At 51.2% G+C, this 20839-nt stretch overlaps 1 protein-coding gene across 1 annotated transcript in view; it reads left to right on the top strand.

Moving 5' to 3' along the window:
* Positions 1 to 19156, top strand: part of LOC146870311 (nuclear factor of activated T-cells, cytoplasmic 4-like) — a 470657-nt gene extending 451501 nt beyond the window's left edge. The window contains exon 4 of the mRNA XM_085642649.1: positions 19009 to 19156. Coding sequence (XP_085498775.1) covers positions 19009 to 19156 — 148 coding nt within the window. The remainder of the gene's footprint in view (positions 1 to 19008) is intronic.
* Positions 19157 to 20839: the final 1683 nt, after the last annotated feature.

Genomic DNA, 20839 nt, shown 5'->3' with positions numbered 1-20839 from the left:
GGATCTTTTCGTGGAAGAGTTGATCCTGACCCATCTCCAGCCCCGGGGGCTGAGTAAGCTTTTTGCGGTGGAGCGTGCTCACCGGGTCCCCGGGGGCAGACCTAAGACTGGTGCCCCGCCGCGGCCTCTCATTGCCCGGATTTTTAATTTCCGGGACAGAGATGCTATCCTCCAGACCTCCAGACAACAGGGACCGGTCAAGCTTGACAACATGGAGGTACATTTCTACCCAGACTTTACCCCGGCGGTCCAGAAGCAGCGGCAGAGCTTTCTTGGTGTTAAACGTCGCCTAAGGGACCTGAACCTCAAGTACTCAATGCTCTTTCCAGCTAAGCTGAGGGTAGAGGTGGATGGTCGCACGCACTTCTTCGACCGGCCCGAGGCGGCTGGGGACTGGCTGGACACTCTGCCTGGAGATCGGGGCCGGGGGGGCGGGGGGGGCGCGGCTGGCGAGGAGGGCCCGCCGGAGCAGAATTGAGGGGTGACTGCATAGGCCTTGCTCTGGACGTTGTTCCTTCACCATTTATTGATTGCGTATTTTCCCCTCCTATGGAGGTCGTGCGGGGTCTGTTGGGGGCTTCCCTCCTCCTCTGGGGGACTAGTTAGTATTTTAGCTATGGGGCGACAGGCACACTGCACTTTGGGGGGGCTGTCTGGGCTCATGCAGGGGTGCAGGGAGGGGGGAGTTTTGTTGGGACCGGGGGGTGGGGGGGGTGTGTTGTTTGTTAGCACCGCAGGGCAAACCCGCTACTATGTTGTTGTTTTTAGGATGCTCGATGGGGGACGACCGATTGTTTCGACGTATGATGGGGGGTAGGGATTTGGCTGTGTTGTCATGGAATGTTAACGGCCTGGGGGATAGGATTAAGCGTGGTGTGGTCCTGCAGTACTTAAAACGTATTTCACCAGATGTTGTCTTCCTGCAGGAGACGCACCTTATAGGTAACTCCTTTCATGCAATGAACCGGCGGGGATATCGTTTGGCGGCCCATTCTGGCTTCACCTCGGGCTCGCGGGGGGTGGGTATTATGATCAAGAACTCGCTCCCGTTGGAGATTGATGAGGTGCGCCATGATGAGAGGGGACGCTACACGGTTCTGGTGGGAAGAATGGAGGGTAGAGTGTTTATCTTTATATCAGTGTACGTCCCGCCTGGGTTACAAGCCACCACATTTGCGGACCTGGGGCGCCTCCTTCTGGACCTTCCGAGTGGCCTGCTGGTGGTTGGAGGGGATTTTAATGCGGTAGCCTCTGGGTCTATGGATCGCCATCCCCCTAGGGACCTCCCCCGGGCACAGGCGTGGCTGCCCGGCCTTCTGGATACGCTGGGCCTGGTGGATTGCTGGCGATTAAAGCATCCTGCATTGCGACAGTACACCTTCCACTCGGGTGCCCATGGTAGCCTCTCGCGGCTTGATTACATCCTTGTCCCGGCGGCCCACGCAGGGAGGGTGGGGGAGGTGCGCCATCTGGCGCGGGGTATCTCAGACCACTCCCCATTGTTGTTGCATCTCGATGTCTTCCCGAGGGGGGATGGCAGGGTGGCCCCAATCAATGCATGGTATTTGCGCGACCCCACCATTCGTGCTGATTTGATCAAATCCCTACAGCGATATTTCGATGAGAATGTGGGGTCGGTCTCTTCGGCCATCTCCCTGTGGGAGGCTTTCAAGGTAGTCCTTAGAGGGGAGGCCCTCTCCTTTATCTCCCATGCCCGGCGGCGCGAGCGGGAGGAGGTGACCCGGGTAGAGGCCGAGATTGCAGAACTGGAGGGTGACCTGGGAAGCGGGGTAACAGACGACAAGTTGCATGTTCTACACCTAAAGCAGGCGGCCTATCGGGCCCTCGTCACGGAGGCGGCCAGGGGCCTCAGTAGAGAGCAGCAGGGGCGATTGTATGATGTGGGTGATAAGGCTGGCAAATTGATTGCGTGGTTGGATAAGAGGGAGAGAGCGAGCCGTGTGGTGCCTTTGATTGAGAGTGTTGATGGTGCGTGTGTCACTGAGCCGGAAGCCATTGTCTCCTGCTTCGCGGATTATTTCCGCGAAGTCTACTCCCCGGTTTCCCCCTGCTCGGAGGCAGACTCCCATGCCCTGCTTCGGGACATCGCACTGCCCTCCCTAACGGTGGAGGACAGGGATTCGCTGGACGCCCCTCCCACCTCGGACGAAATTGCCTTGGCTATTCGCTCGGTTGCATCCGGCAAGGCCATGGGCCCCAATGGTATTCCCATCGAGCTCTACAAGCTACGCCCGGATGTGTTGGCGCCCCACCTGCGCGGGATGTTCCTGGCGGCCCACTCGCGGGGTTCCCTCCCGCCGGACCAGCGTCTAGCCACAATTGTGGTGATCCACAAGGAGGGGAGGCCCCGTGAACGGGTCACATCCTATAGGCCGATTTCGCTTTTGAACGCGGAGCCCAAAATCCTCGCCAAGGTGTTGGCCAACAGGTTGGTTGGCGTGGTGGGCGATTTGGTCCACCAAGACCAATCTGGCTTTATACCGCACCGCAACACGGCGCTCAATCTGCGGCGCTTGCACGGGGTGCTCGCGCGTGTCCCATTTGTGCGGGAGCCGGCCATCTTGGCGTCCTTGGACGCCACCATGGCGTTTGATACGCTTGAATGGCCATACATCTGGGCGATGCTGGCAAAATTCGGGTTTGGCCCGGGTTTCATTAGCTGGGTCAAATTGCTATATTCGGGCCCATTGGCGCAGGTGGTAGTGAATGGGCGAGTCTCGGCCCCATTCGCGCTGGGGAGGGGTACGCGACAGGGCTGCCCCCTGTCGCCTCTCCTGTTTGCCCTGGCCCTGGAGCCCCTGGCGGAGTGGCTGCGGTGGCACCCTTCTATCCGTGGTCTCCGCTGGACCCCCGAGCATGAGGACCGTGTGTCCCTCTATGCTGACGATATCCTTCTGTATCTCGCCTCCCCGCGTAAATCACTGATCGTCCTGGTTGATGTTTTGCGTTCATTCGGTCGCAACTCAGGCCTGGTCATCAACTGGGCGAAATCCTGTGTATATGTGCTTTCCGGGGAGGCTCCGGCCTTACCACGGGACTGTCCGATCCAGATTGCCTCCCAAGGTTTTCGGTACCTGGGTATCTATATCACTCTTGACCCGGAGGCCCGCTATGAGCGGAATTTGTTACCCCCCCTCCGGCGTTTGAGGGAGGACGTGGTGCGCTGGCGGCGTCTGCCGCTCTCGCCGCTCGGCCGAGCGGCCTTGTTTAAAATGATGTCCCTGCCACGCTTCCTCTACGCCCTCCAGAATACTATGGACTTGGTCCCGGCACGCTATTTCCGTGAGGTGGAGGGCCTCCAGCGGCGCCTGTTCTGGGACGGGAGGCCGCGCATTGCTCTGGCTAAATTGACGCTCCCGTGGTACGATGGGGGGGTCGCCCTCCCTGACATTAAACGGTATTACTGGGCCTCCCAACTAGCTGCAATTAATCATGGCCTTTACGGGCCCGCCTTGAACCCGGCATTTGAGATGGATAAGATGCTCCTGCCCGGTGGCGATTACAATCGAGCGCTCTACGCTGGCGCGCCCGACTCCCGTTTGACGGGACCGACGCGTGTCATGGTGCGTGTCTGGCACGCGGCTAATGCAGCTATGGGGTGGAAGGACCGTTTGACCCGGGCGTCACCGCTGTATGCGTCTGAGAGGTTGGGCTCCCTGTGGACGTCGAAGGGCTTCGAGAAGTGGGACACGATCGGAATCAGCACGGTGGGAGATCTCTGGACGAGGGGGGGATTCAAAACTTTTGAGACGCTGCAGGCGGAGTTCCAGCTGCAGGGCAGTGAGTACTTTCGGTACCTACAGGTCCGCCATGCGCTGGGCTCCGTCTTCCCGGATGTCGCATCCATTCCGGAGTCTTCCCCCCTGGAGGACAGAGTCCTAGATGGCCATGTCCCGGACAGCACGATCTCCCTCATATACAAAAAACTGATCAACGATAGATCGTGCCTGCTGACTAGTCTCCGCGAGGCTTGGGTTGCCGACGGGCTGGAGCTGGACGATGAGGATTGGATTTCCGCGGTGGCCTCTCCGAAAGAGGTGGCCATCCCGGCTCGCCTTCGTTTCGTCCAGCTCAAGATCCTTCACCGGGTTTACGTGACGGGGCCAAGGCTTCTGCGTATGGGTTTTGCTGGTGACGGAAGGTGTAAGCGTGGCTGTGGTGCGTTGGCGACTTTCATGCATATACTGTGGGAGTGCCCGAAGGTGGAGCGATTCTGGCGTGGTGTGCATGAGGTCCTGCGTGTGGTGACGCGTGTTGCGCTGCTGCCTGAAGCGAGGAGATGCTTGCTGAATGTATGGGAACCGAATGACTATTCGGTCCCGCAGACGCGGTGGGTGACTCTGGGATACATGATAGCCAAGCGCGACATTGCTCAATTGTGGGGATCCCAGAGGCCCCCTGCGGTGTCGGCCTGGAAAGAGCATATGGATTGGTGTATGTTTCGTGAAAAGGTGGTGTATGTGGCGAGAGGTAAGCCTGGGGCGTGGGTGAAACTCTGGGGCCCCTGGAACGCCTACCGCGGGGGTATTTGTGAGCCACCACTGCTACCGGCGGCCTCGCCTGCTCCGTCTCCCTAGCCGGCCCCCCTCCCTCAGCCGCGGGCGCGCGGTCCCCCAGTCCCTGATCTATTCCCATTCCCCTCTCCAGAGTTCTGCTGCTGGTTTGGATCCCCCACTTATGGAGCACGTGCTGTTATTTTGGATCGCGGGTTGCCTTGCGGGTGTGGTTTTTTGGTGTTGTTTTGTTTCAAGAAAAGGGAACCGTACTGTGGGCTTGGAGCTGTGTGGCCTGCACCATTGATTACTCCTGTTTCACTGCTCTGCACTGCCTAGAGACTTTTACTGTATGTGTGCAATATGTTTTTGTCATTCTAGCGGCCGGCCGGATGGTTGTAGGCCCATACCTGTAACTTTTACGAACTGCAATAAACGGTTTCAAAAAAAAAAAAAAAAAAAAAAAAAAAAAAATATTACCCAGATTGCAATGAATATGACATATACAGAAATAAATAGATTATTTAAAATCAATATGGCTTGTTTTGAAATTAATATAAGACCCATTGAACTGAATTTGACATGCCTTAACATGAGTATGACCAAAGCTGAAATTCTCATGACATTTGTCAAAATCAATATGGCATGCATTGAAATGAATATGATACATATTCAAATGAATATGATATATGTTAAAACGGATACGTTGCATCTTAAAATTAATATGACAAGTGTTCATACGAATATGACATCCATTAAAATAAATATAACATTGATTGAAAGGAATATAACACATGTTAAAATGAATATGACATTAGATGAAATGAATGTGAGATTCATTGAAATGAATTTGACATGTTTCAAAATGAATTTGAGTAATGTTAAAATGAACATGACATTTATCAAAATGAATACAGCTTGTATTAAAGGTAATATGATACACAATAACATGATTATGATAAGTGTTGCAATGGATATGACGCGTGTTAAAATGAATATAAGATGTGTTAATATGAATGAGACATCCGATGAAGGGAATATGACATGTGCTAAGAAGAATATGACATGCCTTGAAATAAATATGATCCCCATTGAAATTAATGAAACATGCCTTAAAATGAATATGAACAATGCTGAATTTTAAATGAAACTAGTCAAAATGAATATGTTATGCTTTGAAATTAATGTGATACACATCAAAGTGAATATTGTATGTATTGAAATTAACATATTAATATGACCTATGTTGAAATTAATATGACCCATGTTAAAATTATTATGACAGGTGTTACGGTGAATATGAGATCCATTGAAATGAATATGACATCCATTGAAATGAATATGATATCCTTTGAAAGAAATATGAAAAATAAGTGATAGTGAGTAGAAAAGAGTGTGAGATAAAGAGATGGAATAAGGGATGAGGGATGTGGAGGGACAACTCAGGGGTAAGGGATGAAACATAAAAAGTAGATTGAGTGAGGCAGAGTGAGGGATATGAAGTGATTATCAGAAATCAGAAGTGAGAGATGACTTATGTATGGTGAATAAAGGATGGCTGATGGATGGTGAGGGTAGAGGAGGAAGTAGGGCATTTAGGCCCTCCTTTATATTTTGTTGGTCGACCAATCCTCTGCCAGATCAATGAAGTAAATTACCATGTTGCCCTGACGGAGGTGCTGATCGCCAAGTTTTCAAATATCCGTTGGCCTGATGGACACTTTAAGAATTGACAGGTGCGACTGTTCCCTCTCCACCAAAAATATAAACCGGGCCCTAAGCGTGATAGAAGAGAAGTAAAGAATTAGGAGTGAAGATGAAGGGAATGGCTGAGGGATGAATATAAGGTCAGGAGTGAGGTAGGATCAGTAATGGATAAGGACTGATGAGCAAGGGTTGAGGACTGAGACGTCATAAATTAGGAGTAAAGGCTATGGAGAGGAGTGTGTAGTGTGTGTGAGCAGGGATCTTAGACCCACAGTGAAGACGTGGTTGTATGATATGATATACTGCAACGACTAACTGGAACTCTACTATTCCACCATTCCCCAGGCTTGTGACCCAAGAACATCTAGGGCTCATTTCAAGAATATCTGTTAATTCATTAAATAAACTGCATCAAAACCAGTTAAAGCTTGTGCCAAACATGCGGAATTGGGGACGGATGGGCGAATGATGGGAATGTGTATATAGACTAGTTTATAGCTCCAACTGTAATGGTACCTGAAGCACTCTTGTGGCCCCATTTCAGCTCAGATTAATGCCACTGTAGTTTGGAGGTGCCATCCTGATGTTTGGAAAGGATTTCTGTGACTGGAAACATGTATAAGCCAACGCCCTGCTAAATAAACCATCAGCAGACTCCAGTGAGCTCAACAACCGACTACCGATCTCCCTGCTCACCTTCCCCGCCAAGGTATTAGAAAAAACCATCAACCACCAACTCTCGTCACATCTGGAACAGAACCTTCTACTCGACTTCTCTCAATCCAGATTCCGCAGTATCCACAGCACCGACACAGCCCTCATCGCAGCTACCGAGTCCTACTAGACAGAAGAGGGACTGCTGCTCTGATCCTCCTAGACCTCTCATCAGCCTTTAATACGGTCTCTGACCACACATTTATCATAAGGATGCACAACATAGGCGTCCAAAGAGCCGCTCTCAGATGGATCGCCTCTTCCTCACCGGAAGAACGCAGAATGTCCACCTTCCCCTCTTCACCTCTGAACTCAAGGCAATCATCTGTGGAGAACCCCAAGGATCCTCGCTCAGTCCCACTGTTAGACCTGGCACCATTGGCGTGGGTCTCCCTTCCATATTTTGCTGTTGCCTCATGTGTTTTTGCTGGTTTTAGATGCTTTGGGCACTGTGCCACTGCTAATCAGTGCCACAGTGCAAGTGCTCCCTATTGTAGATTGATGTATGGATTAGTGACTCCATGATTGGATTATTTGATTTACTGGCCAGATCCTAGTACAGTGCACCACGGGTGCCCAGGGCTTGTAAATCAAATGCTGCTAGTGGGCTTGCAGCACTGGTTGTGCCACCCACAGAAGCAGCCTGTAAAGTGTGTCTCAGGCCTGCCATTGCAGAGCCTATGTACAGTCTGGTACTGCCATGTTGACTGGGCAAGTGCACCCACTTGCCAGTCCCTAGACCTTCCCTTTTCTTCATATCAGACACCCCTAAGGTAGGCCCAATGGCAGGGTGCATTGTAAGTAAAAGGTAGGACATGCCCTGATGTGTGTGGCATGTCCTAATAGTGAATTACAGCCATTTCCGTTTTTCACTATTGCAAGGCTACCTGTTCCCCATAGGCCAGAATGGGCAGTTTGATTATAACACCTTATAATCCTAACTGACTCGGAACTAGGTAGAAATTCGAGTTTAGTATGCCTAAACTCAGAATGATAAAATACATCTTTTAGTGAAGTTGGTTTTAACATTCTGTCGTTGAAAATACCACTTTTAGAAATTAGGTATTTTCTTGCCTAACTATCCAAGCCTGCCTCTGATAGGTTGTGTATTCCTTGTCTGGAGTTTGAGTGACAGGGGCTGGGGGATTCCAGGAGACAGGGTGAGTCAGCACAAGGCTGAATAGAGAGATCAGCATGTAGAGTGGTGGGAGGGGTTGCACCTGGGACCTGAAAAGGGCTATGCCTGCCTTCCACAATGCTGGCTCCACCGCCTGTGGTGCGTCTGATGTCCATGGCCCACACTGTCAAAAGAAAGAAGGAGTCTTCTGGCATCGCCACGGAAGCGCAGTAAGAAACCGACGCATTACCTCCCCACGCCGAGAAGAACCGAGGCATCATCGTCCCCTATGCAGCAGTAGGGAATCGACGCATCACCGTTCTTGCGTGTAAGAAACCGACACATCACTTTCCCTGCAACACTTTAGTTGTATAGGGTTACGCAACCAAAGGTACATTGAACTTAAAGTGTCGCATTTATCATCTAAAGAGAACTAAGCTATTTCTACCATTTTTAAAGTACAGTATTGTGGATTTTTGTTGTTTGTGGTCTTGTGTTAAGTCTATATAAAAATACTTATTTTTATATTACAACTTGTGTGGTGTCCATCTGTAGTGTTGTCACTGTATTACTGTATGTGTCTACAAATGCTTTACACACTGATTCGGAGATAAGCCTGTCTGCTCATGCCAAGCTACCAAGGGGGTGAGCAGGGGTTATTTTAGGTGTGTACCCCCTTACCCTGACTAGACGCAAGGGTCCCTATTTGGTCAAAGGTACCTGCCTCTGCCAACTAGAGACCCCCAGTTCTAACACCCACTCTCATCAACACTCATATGACACCTCTGGCCAGCATTGCCAAAACCCATGGACTCAACATCATATCCTATGCTGACCATAGACATCTCATTCTCTCCCTCTTCAAAGACACCACCAACCCAAGACTAACTTTCACAACTGCAGAACTTGGACCTACACCTACACCCAACTAACCATTCTAGGAACCTAGGCATCATTCTGGACAACAATCTAACCATGATGACTCAGGTTAACTCTCCTCCTCCTCCTGCTGATTCCACCTCCGTTTGCTACATAATATATTCAAATTTGACTCTAAAGTTTAAGACGCACCATCACACAGGCTTTCATCTCTAGCTGCCTGAAATATGTCAATGCTTTCTACACAGGGATCTCAGCTCACCTCCAATGACTACAGACCATACAGAACAGACTTGTCCTGGATCTCCCTTGACGAACCCACATCACCCTCTATCACAGGGATCTCTTCTGGCTCCCTGTACAGAAAATATGCCAGTTGAAGCTCCTGGCCGATGTATGCAAGGCCCTACACAACAGCGGACCCACCTACTTGAACCATCGCCTGATCTTCCATCAGCCTACCAGACACCTCCGCTTCAAGTACCTTTTTCTAACCCTCACCCGCAGTATCTGACGCAGCAGATGCGAAGGTCGCTTCTTCTCCTACCTAGCAGCGAACTCATGGAGTGAGCTAGCCCTCCGTCTACGGACCTACCCATCTCTTCCAGAGTTACAAAAGTCCCTGAAGACCTGCCTATTCGGCTCTTCAACTGGACCTTGCCAGCGCCTGGATAACCTCATGGGTGACAAGTAGCACTCTGCAAGTCTACTGATTGATTGATTGTCTGTGAACATATTTCATCTTATTAGTAGCAACTGAATACCAAAAGCAGCAACAAGCAAATGAAAGATGACCAAACTAAGGGGTCCATTAGGATGGCGGGCGGTGGCACCACCGCGGTAACTGCGGTGGCGGAAAATGTCTTTTTCCGCATGCCAGCAGCAGGCCTCACGCCCGTCACATTAGTATGGCCAAACACAGCCAATTTCCCGTCCGCGCGCGGTGCGACTCGCAACGCCATCAAAGTGCGCCTGCCACTGCGGCGATGGGAACCAATGGAGACTCTCCGCCGTGCGGAATGACGTCCCGTCCGCTGTACAAATCAGGATGCCTCAAAAAGTCAGTCGCACCGCAGCGGACAAACCGCCCAACTAGATACTGCGGAAGCTCAACAGCGGAGCGCGAAACCTGATTCCCGGTCCCGACCGCAATGGACCCAGCTCTCCACGTCTTTCCGGTGCTGTACCTGATACATTACCAGCAATTCATGGACCGCCGTGGACGCCGCCGCAGGTACGCAACAACACAATCCCGCACACAACCACAACACACAACTCATAGGCTGATACAGGGTCCCTGGCCACACCAGACACCGTGGTGGGGACAGGAACACATCCACAAGTGTCCACTACCTGCCACAAAGTCACCCCTCCGCAGCCAGGTCACACATCACCGCGATCTCCAAGTAATGTCACGTCACCGCAGCGGTTAAGACACGGAAAAACATGCACACAATGCAGAAGGCAGGGCCAGCGCCAGGCAAGAGCAGGGCATAAAGTATACAGGGCCACACCTCCCCACTCCACACACTGCCCCCCCAACATGAATGGACATGCGATGTGCACCCCCCTGTGCACCCCCATGCCCAACACCAAGCTAGGTGAATTCACACCCTGCACCACACAACAAACAACTAGGGAGACAGCCACAGCAGGAGTTGCTGCAGAGGAACACACAGCACAGAAGCACAGGTCCAGGGCAACCCACACACCACAACAACTCCACATCCTTGGCAAGAAAGCTGAGTACAAGCACCAAATGAACACACACACATACAATGATCAAACATTGAGATGGCGGGCGGTGGCCCGCCATAACAGCTGCCCACAGCCTGCCAAGTCACACAGACATACCCCACACTGACACACTGCCACATACACAGACCGCATGCCAACAGCAATGGAGCACAACATATAGGAAACCCAAAGTGAGGTGCACACAAATGGAAGGCCAAGGAGACAACCAACAAGCATGTGAACATCACATGCAGGAGAAGGAACAGAGAACACCCCCTCACCCCAGCAATGCACACATGGCTGGCACAGTGAGGGAACTCAAACCACAGTCACCTCAGTGCAACAACTCAGGGAGACAGCAAGGCAACCCATGTATAGGCACAGGGATGAAAGGAAGGCCCTGAAGTCAAACTGTGCCACACATATGTACACAACAACTACACAGGAGTATGCCAGCAGCGCAACACACAGGGCACATTGACCCACTCTATGACTGTCAAACACAAGTAGGATTCTTCACACATACCCCCCTCACACCTGCAGCACACAACCCCAGTGTCAGACACACAGAAGGGTGTCAAAAATGTCCTGTCAATACACAGACAAACAATCACACGCCCTGGGGGTATCCACAAACATCACACACACACAGGGATGCCAGAACCAATATCTGCACAAAACCAACAGCCAAACACATAACTCAACAGAAACACACACAGAACTACAACAAGACCACACATAACCTGTGCAGCCAAACTGTGGGAAGGCAATGGGAGCACAGACACAACAGGAGTGCCCAACCTCATCAGTCAGGAACAATGCACAGACAACATACCACAACAGAGATAAGAAGTGCACCATCACAGAACAACACAGCCACATCAAACACACAATAGATGTACATGACAATCAATCACATATCAAACACAGCAGGATATCGGGGGATGCACACCAGGCCAGGACAAGGCAACATACACCCACAGCACTGTATCCACAACAAGCAGTGTGTGCACACAAAACATAACAGTCCCACACAGCCATGAGTGACACACCATGAACACCCACAACAGCAATCAAAACAGTACACTGACAACATCACACTCAGGAAGTCAAGCAGTACCCCAACATACACACATACACCTAACACAACACCCAGAGATGCACAAGTCTGGGACACAAAAGTGGAAACAACTTGACCAGAGGACTGGGCAGCACAGACAGTTGAACTGCACATGAGCAACCATGCCTGCTGAACAGTACTAGAACAACACAGATAACTAATTGGGGAAATGTCATGAGTGGCACAGTGCTCCTGGCCAAAGACCTGCACCTCAAATCACAGTGTCACAAATGAAGTGATGGGGAGGCACACACACAGGCAACACAAGGGGACAGCTGACATCAAAGTGAAGTGGTGTGCACTTCATGAGTGGACATGGCAGGAGTGTACCATACACAAATAGAGGGAGTGCTGACTCACAATGTCAAGGCATCTGAAGCACAGATAGGGGATGGTATGACACCGGACACCACAGGCCACACTGGAGGCAGTAAAGCACCATGTGACAGCAATGCATGAAAACATCACACCCACAATGTCATTGTGGTTGAGCAGGTATGCACAGTGAGTACAAACAGTATCAAGACACACAGCTGTTCAACAAAACAAAACCCTGACTTGCCAGTCACACACACTGCATACACACAATTGGCAAAAGCAACAAGTAGGAGTCAGCCAGAACTGCAAGGACACACCAACACACTGCACAGTGCACAACATACAAATCACACATGTGCACACAATCACAATCACAGGCCTGAACAATCACACAAACAGGCACTCTACTCCTGGGCGATACATGTGTGTAGTTGACATTGCATGGGCACACACACATCAACACTCCCGACAAACTCACACCCTTCACACTGCTCACTTCCTGACCACCCAAGTGCACACTTTGAAAGTAACCCATGTGACTAGAATTGACCACCCATCACAACATGACCATACACCTACACTGCTGGGCACACAGAAAGTAAGAACACACATACATGATGACCCTGGCCAGCCTGCCTGCAAGCCTGTGGAAAGAATCCCACACTGTGCTGGCAGTGCCCCCAAACCTGACGTGTACAAGATAGCCAACATGAACAAAGAATGAAAATTACAACGGCGTACCATCTAAAAACAACATCATTGAACCCACAAGTATCACAGTCAGGAAGAACTGAAGTCCCTGTCACCCCAGTACAAAATTGAACAAGTCAGACAAGCCATTGGCAATGTTGAAGTGGCACACAGGGCATGTGGCACAGTAAACCACATACACACAGGAAACACTTTATTTAGTAAGTACACTGACTAAACAGACCACAGGAGCAACTGTCTTTATTCACAAATTGCACAGATAGGCACCAATATTAGACAAGAGCAAGGCACAAAATGCAGAGCCTGTACATGAGAAGCTGCACAGGCAGGGGGCACACATCAGTGAAGACAGGGCCAGTGGGCAGGACAAAGTGCAGAGCTTGTCCATGAGAAGCTGCACAGGCAGGGGGCACACAGCAAAGCCAGTGGCCAGTCCAAGGTGCAGAGTGAGTCCATGAGAAGCTGCACAAGCAGGGGGCACACAGCAGTGAACGACAGGGCCAGTGGGCAGGACAAAGTGCAGAGCTTGTCCATGAGAAGCTGCACAGGCAGGGGGCACACAGCAAAGCCAGTGGCCAGTCCAAGGTGCAGAGTGAGTCCATGAGAAGCTGCACAGGCAGGGGGCACACAGCAATGAACGACAGGGCCAGTGGGCAGGACAAAGTGCAGAGCTTGTCCATGAGAAGCTACACAGGCAGGGGGCACACAGCAAGGCCAGTGGCCAGTACAAGGTGCAGAGTGAGTCCATGAGAAGCTGCACAGGGGATAGTTCAACACAGCAAGGAGCAACAAGGCCAGTGGTCACAACTAAGTGCAGAGCTTGTCCATTAGAAGCTGCACAGGCAGGGGGCACACAGCAAGGCCAGTGGCCAGTCCAAGGTGCAGAGTGAGTCCATGAGAGGCTGCACAGGGAATAGTTCAACACAGCAAGGAGCAACAAGACCAGTGGTCAAAACAAAGTGCAGAGCTTGTCCATGAGAAGCTGCACAGACAGGGGGCACACAGCAAGGCCAGTGGCCAGTCCAAGGTGCAGAGTGAGTCCATGAGAAGCTGCACAGGCAGGGGGCACACAGCAGTGAACGACCGGGCCAGTTGGCAGGACAAAGTGTAGAGCGAGTCCATGAGAAGCTGCACAGGCAGGGGGCACACAGCAAGGCCAGTGGCCAGTCCAAGGTGCAGAGTGAGTCCATGAGAAGCTGCACAGGCAGGGGGCACACAGCAGTGAACGACAGGGCCAGTTTGCAGGACAAAGTGCAGAGTGTGTCCATGAGGAGCTGACCAGGGAATGTGTGTGACTGTACCCTGCCATGGTCAGCAACACAGTCTGGGGTGTCACGATGGGCAGCACATGCACTGCTGTGGAAGAGACAGATGTGTGAGGTTGACCAACATTCAGACTTGGCTGTCAGTCGGACTGGGAGCTGACTGTGTCTCGGGCACAGTCGGAGCACTGGACTGGTGAGAGACAGGCCCAGCTGAGGTAGAGCAATCAGTGGCCTGGGAAGCCAGAGGGCTGCTTGGACCAGGTGGGGTAGTGGCACGTGGAAGAGGAGTCATACTGATGTGAGACACAGTGTAGGTGGGAGATTGTGGAGGGGTGCCTTTCCACTTCTTGGGGATTCTGGATGGCTTGCCTGACTTTGGATCAATGGGAAGTGGTGCAGACACAACAGGCACACTCAACACCAAGGCTGCAGCAGGTGCAGATGCTGGCCCTCCCTCTGGGGACGTGTTGGATCCAGCGGTATGCTTTGCCTGGCCTTGCCTCTGCCCCTCCATCCCCTGTTTACCAGGTGTTCCCCTACAGTGCTCTGCTTCACTGGGCTTGGAATGGGAGTTTAGGTAGTGGGTGAATCTGCCTTGGAGCCCTTCTTTTGTGTAGCCTTGGCAGGCACCACCTTCTCAGTGGGCACGGCAACTGTCTGCTTGTCTTTGCGAGATGCTTTTGGGACAGGAGAGTCCTTGGCTGGGGATGGCTCTGAGGCATGTGACCCTGAGGTCTGCTTCTTTGCTTTTTGGGCCTTGGTGTCACCTGACGGGGTTTTGTCTTTGCCCTCTAGGGTGGCTTTGGTTTTCTGTGGAGATGGTGTCTGAGCCCTGGACTGCTTGGGCTGCTGCTGCTGTGTGCTACGTGTGCTGTATTGTGACCTTGAGATCTTTGGAGCATGGTCACTATCGTCAGACGTGGCCACTGGCATGGGGGTGGACAAAGGAACTGGAGCTGGACTATGAGATTGTGCCAGTTGAAGGGCTGCCGTCACTGAAGAGGACATAGACTGGACAGTCCGGTGCAGCCCACCCACATCTGAATGCATGCCCTCCATGAGAGCAACCACATGTGCCAATTTTTTGTCGTGGTCTATGAATGCATTGAGGAGAGCTGTCTGGCCTACACACAGCTGGTGCAAAAGGTCCACAGACTCAGCACTGATGGCAGCAGGGGGGACAACGGCAGGGGCAGCGGTGCCTGGGGTGAAGGACACTCTTCCCCTCTTACTGTTGCGAACACGGGCAGCACCAGAGGAAGTGGCTGGGAGTGTGGGCACTGTTCGCTGTGTTGTGGAAGATGATGCACAGTCCCCGTTCCCGGTGCCCGCCAACATGGATGCGTCACCGGTGGCATCAGATGACGTAGAACTTTGAGTATCTGGCTGTGATTCCTCCAGCAGACTCCTGTCCCCCTCCGAGGCGCTGGTCACATCTGTGTCACTGGGCTCCTGTGCAGCTGTTGTGCTTGTTTCCCCACCACTGGTGTCCGTACCCTGTCCCTCCGTGACCACGGGAGATGCTGCATGAGAGAGAGAGATGTTGTGTCAGTTCAGTGTCAGCAACATAACAAACATATGAAAGCAAAGCAACACTGAGGATGACTAAATCGACATGTTGCATGCCACCCTGGGCAATAAAATTGTGCAAACACACTTTTTTACTCAAACAGTGGGCGTAAACAAGAAAATCAGGCATAAGTGAGACATGTGATGACCACACAGCACAACATCCTGCATGTGGCTACGTTCAAACAGTAACACAAATAGCTCTGACCTGAAGCCCATGACCCAGATTGCCATTGAAATGCCCAGTACTCGAATTCCATTAGGAAGTACAGGTAGGACAAATGCATGACAGCTGCACCCAGCACAGAGGCCACTTACAAGCCACTGCATCACACCACCAACATCACATAGCCCAGCGCTGGCACTGCATTGGTACACAGGCAGCCACTCACAGCCAAAGTCACCCTTCCCAGAATACTCACCCCTACTTTGCTGCTGACGCTCCTTCAATCATGCATCCAGCTCAGGCTGTGTCATGGCCAAGATGCGGCACATTAGTGGTGTCATGCTGCGCCATGCCAACCTGCCAGTGCGAGGGAGCAGCCCCAGTTTCATCTCCGCAATGTTCTTTGCCAGCCGTGAAAAGTCATCCCAGCTCTTGTGGCAGTGGGTGCACCGGCGGTTTGAGACACCCAGAGCCCGCACCTTGGTTGCAATGGCCCTCCACAGGGCCTTACGCTGGTGTACTTTGAGCTGCAGGCATAGGAGACAAGAGGGGGAACACATCAGTGACACACTGTTATGTAACCAAATCTCTAAGTACTGTAGCATTATACTGACTCATCCCAACTCCACATATATGTCTTGCAGAGAAAGCCATGTGTAGTCTGCCCACATCTACTGTCCATTTCCAGGTAGAGCAAGACATACGTCACATATCAACATGTGTTTGGGGGAAGCCTCACTGTGTCCAACACTGCGCAGGCCTCAATGACCTTGCCCTGTGAATAGCTCACTGTGTCATGTATGTCACATTGAGGGACCTGATCTCACAAACCCACACCCTTCTCACAGGGCCAGTCGTGTGCAATCTACAGGGCTAATATGGCTCATTGATGGAGAGTCCTGCAAAAAACACACATGTAACACTGTACGTTCAGTGCTGTGTCCATGTCAGATTGGGCGGTGACTGTGCAGGCCAGGTGGGCTCACACTGAGATGGACAACAGGGACCCACACAGCCATTCACACAAGCAATCACTGTCCTGACTCCTGCATTACCAACTTGCTGCGTCACTGTATGGCTGACAGGACAAGACATGTCACTCCAATCTCGATGTGCAGGGAGGGAAATGTGTGGATTAGGGTACACCCCCCTTCACCCTAGGAAACAGCATGTTAGGCAGTGCATGACACAACCCCACACTCTCAGGCACATACTGCACCAGACCAACTACATGTGTGCCCCCCCTACACTCTCACCCCCACTGTTGAAGACTTACCACGATATTTGGGGCACCAGATAGCCTTGGGTACTGTGTGAGCACCTCGTCTACCAGGACCTCCAGCTCCTCGCTTGTGAAGGGACTGGCACCGATCTTCTCAGTCCTTGCCATCACTGTGGACATGAGACAGCAGCGGCAGCAATGGGCGGTGAGGGGTCTCAGGCAACAGTCCCTGTAGGCAGCAGCAGGTGAGGGGTGTCAGGCAGCAGTCCCTGGAGGCATCAGCAGGAGAGGGGTCTCAGGCAGCAGTCCCTGTAGGCAGGAGCAGGCGAGGGGTCTCAGGCAGCAGTCCCTGGAGGCAGCAGCAGCTGAGGGGTCTCAGGCAGCAGTCCCTGGAGGCAGAAGCAGCTGAGGGGGTCTCAGGCAGCAGTCCCTGGAGGCAGCAGGACCTGAGGGGTCTCAGGCAGCAGACTCTGGAGGCAGCAGCAGGTGAGGGGTCTCAGGCAGCATTCTCTGTGAGCAGTGGAAATGTGGGGCTCTCTCCCACACATATATAGCCCCCTGGTGTCGTTTCAGTGGTTCTAAGCTGCTGCAATTGGTGTACCAGGTCAGCCTTTTTAAAATGCATCCAATGACCGGCTCCGCGGTGGTGGATCACGCCTTGCGCGATTATCAAAATTGCATCATGCTACCGCTATTGCGGATCCCATTGGCTGTAAGGGCATGGTCCATGGCGGTGACACACCGCAGGGGCCAGGCGGTGCCTTCCGCGAGTTAGGTGCCATACAGAGACATGGGTGACCAGGATTTGGGTGGCGGAGCATGCCAACCGCCATTTCACAATGTGCATATGCCTATCACTACCGCGATTGAGTCCCGGGCTTTTGTGGTGACACACCGCAGGGCCAGGCGGTAGCTACCGTGAGTTGGGTGCCATACAGAGACATGGGTGACTGGGATTTGGGTGGCGGAGCATGCCAACCACCATGTCACAATGTGTATATGCCTATCAATTCCGCGATTGTGTCCCAGGCTTTGGCGGTGACACACCGCAGGGGCCAGGCGGTTGCTTCCGCAATATGTGTGCCATACACTGAATATACTGGCTGTGATTCTGGTGGCGGAGCATGCCAACCGCCATTTGAAGCTATGTATATGCCTATCTCTAGTGCCAGTGTGTCTTGTAATGCACAAGCCACACTGGCGGTAGGGATAGGCTTATACATAGCTTCAAATGGCGGTTGACATGCTCCGCCACCAAAATCATAGCCAGTATGGGCTGTCGCTACGGCGAGCCTGCACCATCACATTGTTGACTGTGCGTTATAGTTTTTTGGGAGCACGTCTCGGGCACCTATGGACACATCATGCTGTGTCAATATCAATGGTAATTCATGGACTTAGAACAGTAGACACTTACATTTAATCATGGCACTCAATGGCATTGATATGTTATCCTGTCACAAATTACAGCCTTCACGTAATATCTCCCACCAAATGCCACACCGTAATTACTAATGTTGCACAACAATTACCCCCAGTTTCATACCTGACACCATCATACATGACGCCCAATTGCATATCGGAGACTATATGTCACCCTAAATTTCAATTTTTAATCATAATTCATGCATGAATGTCATCACTGCACACATATGTCACCTTGTTGTCATTTTGGTAAGACCAATTACCGCCATCATGTAATGTTATTGGACACTCTAGCAACTCCTGCAGTGTATGTCTACATGTACATGTGTGTGCTCTACATACTCAAGGATGTTGAGTACATCAGCGCCACATTTGGCATACTGTACATTCTTACTCATTGTCACTTGGGTATATACCGTAGTGGATGTTTTGTCTCTATGTCTGCCACCTGTTACCACAGTGACTTGTGTTGTTTTGTCTGGTATGTGCTCATTTTGTTGGGCCTGTCGTATGTGATTTTGTCACATGTATATTTCCACAATAGTGAGTTAGTTGATATTGGATTTGAGTTGTGTGTTCCGTTGATAGTCAAAAACGACCAGTGCGTTTACATTGTTCACATCCAGAATGTTGCGTTGGATGATGGACTGTATGCAAAATTGGGGATGGTGCTCACTGCCTGGGAAGTTTGATATGGCATTTGTGAACAGTCAACAGTGGTCCACTATTGCCTGCACATTGATGAAATGGGTGTGCTTTGATTTGCAGTAATTGTGTGCATGTTGGTAGGTTGCACTAGTAGGACACATGTGCAGTCATTTGCCACCAACACAAGTGTGTGTGTGCTATGACGTGTTAGCCTTGCTTGCTCACCAGCTGTTCATGCGCAGTATGAGTGAACTGAATGTGCTGGTGAATCAAGATGATGAAGGCATCCCTGACAGGTGAGATGAACCTTGATAGTGCTGCCTGTGACACTCATCCAATTCTTACTTTAGTTCATTGTAAGGTACCAGTGGTCAACAAGTGATGCACAGCCAGCATCTTTGTCTGCGGAGGGATGTTGATTGTCTGCTGTGTCGGTCCTGCCTGCCTGTGGGGAATGTAGCTCTGGATGCATGTCCTTTTGAACATGTGGTGTGCAATTACATTCACTTGTGTCATGTGTCTGATGCTGTTGTGCATTTGTGAGGCACCCAGTCCATTTATACGCTGACTTGTTGGTATACAGGGGTGGGTTTGTCCTGGTAGTGTTGTAGGTTGGTGTAGTGGAACTGTTGTGTCTCCAATCAGCTGGATGAATATCTCCATGGCATCTGTTGTAGTTCATATGTGTCTTTGGGCAGTGCTACCTTCATACTGCATGTCAATGTTCAACTTCAGAGCAGAATAAAGGTTGTCCACACTCCCTGCTGATCACATACATTATCCACTTTTTGTGTGCCACATTGACTATCTGTGTGCTTGTTGAGAGTATTGGGCAGTGGTGTAATGATGTCTTGTTACACGGGTACACATACTCTGCAAATGCTTGGCATTAACTGTCACTGTCAAGATTTGGATTCTAATTAGCAGCAGATGTGGCATGTCTACTGATGACAGTGTATATTAGCACATGCTTGTGAATATGTATGTGAGTGTCTCTGAACTCGTGTGGATTTTAAGTGGCACTGAATCCCAGAACAGTCCTACTGAACTTTCCACATTGTGTTGTTAATGTGTCCCCTGTCATGAGTGCACAACAAGGTGTGGCAGGTACAGCACCCACCTGGAAGCCAGCAGTGTCTCTGCATACCACATGTCCTGTATCATATACTCTCAGGGCTGGGTACACAAGAGCTTGAAATGTATCTATTGACATTAACAGAGACAGTTCATGTATTGGTTCTGCTCACTGTGCAAATACAGAACAGGTGTACGACTATTTTGTCTCAAGGTGGCACATCTTACTTGCGCTGTATGCTTTAAGTGATGCCAGTCAATGTTAGCGCTGTGACCGCAGAAACTTGCAAATTTGGGCACATCTAATTGTGTGTTGCCATGACGTGTCCCCTTTCATCTCACCTAGGAGGCGACCGAATGTGTATCGTCCCTTCACCCTGCTGGCTGACATGGAGGATAATGACGTAATACGCCGATTCCGTCTGGACAGAACAAACCTACAAGACCTATGTGCAATGTTGGAGCCACACCTGCATCCTCGCAGGACATATCCAACAGCACTCACAGCAACGTCAGAGGTGATAGCGTTCCTGCATTTCTTGGCTACTTGTTAATTCCAGAACACGGTGGGCATTGCAGGGGGTATGTCTCAACCAACCTTCAGCATGGTGCTACGGGATGCCCTGTCGGCTATGATGCAATACAAGGACCGA

Source organism: Triturus cristatus, chromosome 1_1, assembly GCF_964204655.1.
Source record: "Triturus cristatus chromosome 1_1, aTriCri1.1, whole genome shotgun sequence".
NCBI lineage: Eukaryota > Metazoa > Chordata > Amphibia > Caudata > Salamandridae > Triturus > Triturus cristatus.
Note: the sequence above shows the minus strand (reverse complement) of the source record. Positions and strands in the feature narration are given on the sequence as shown.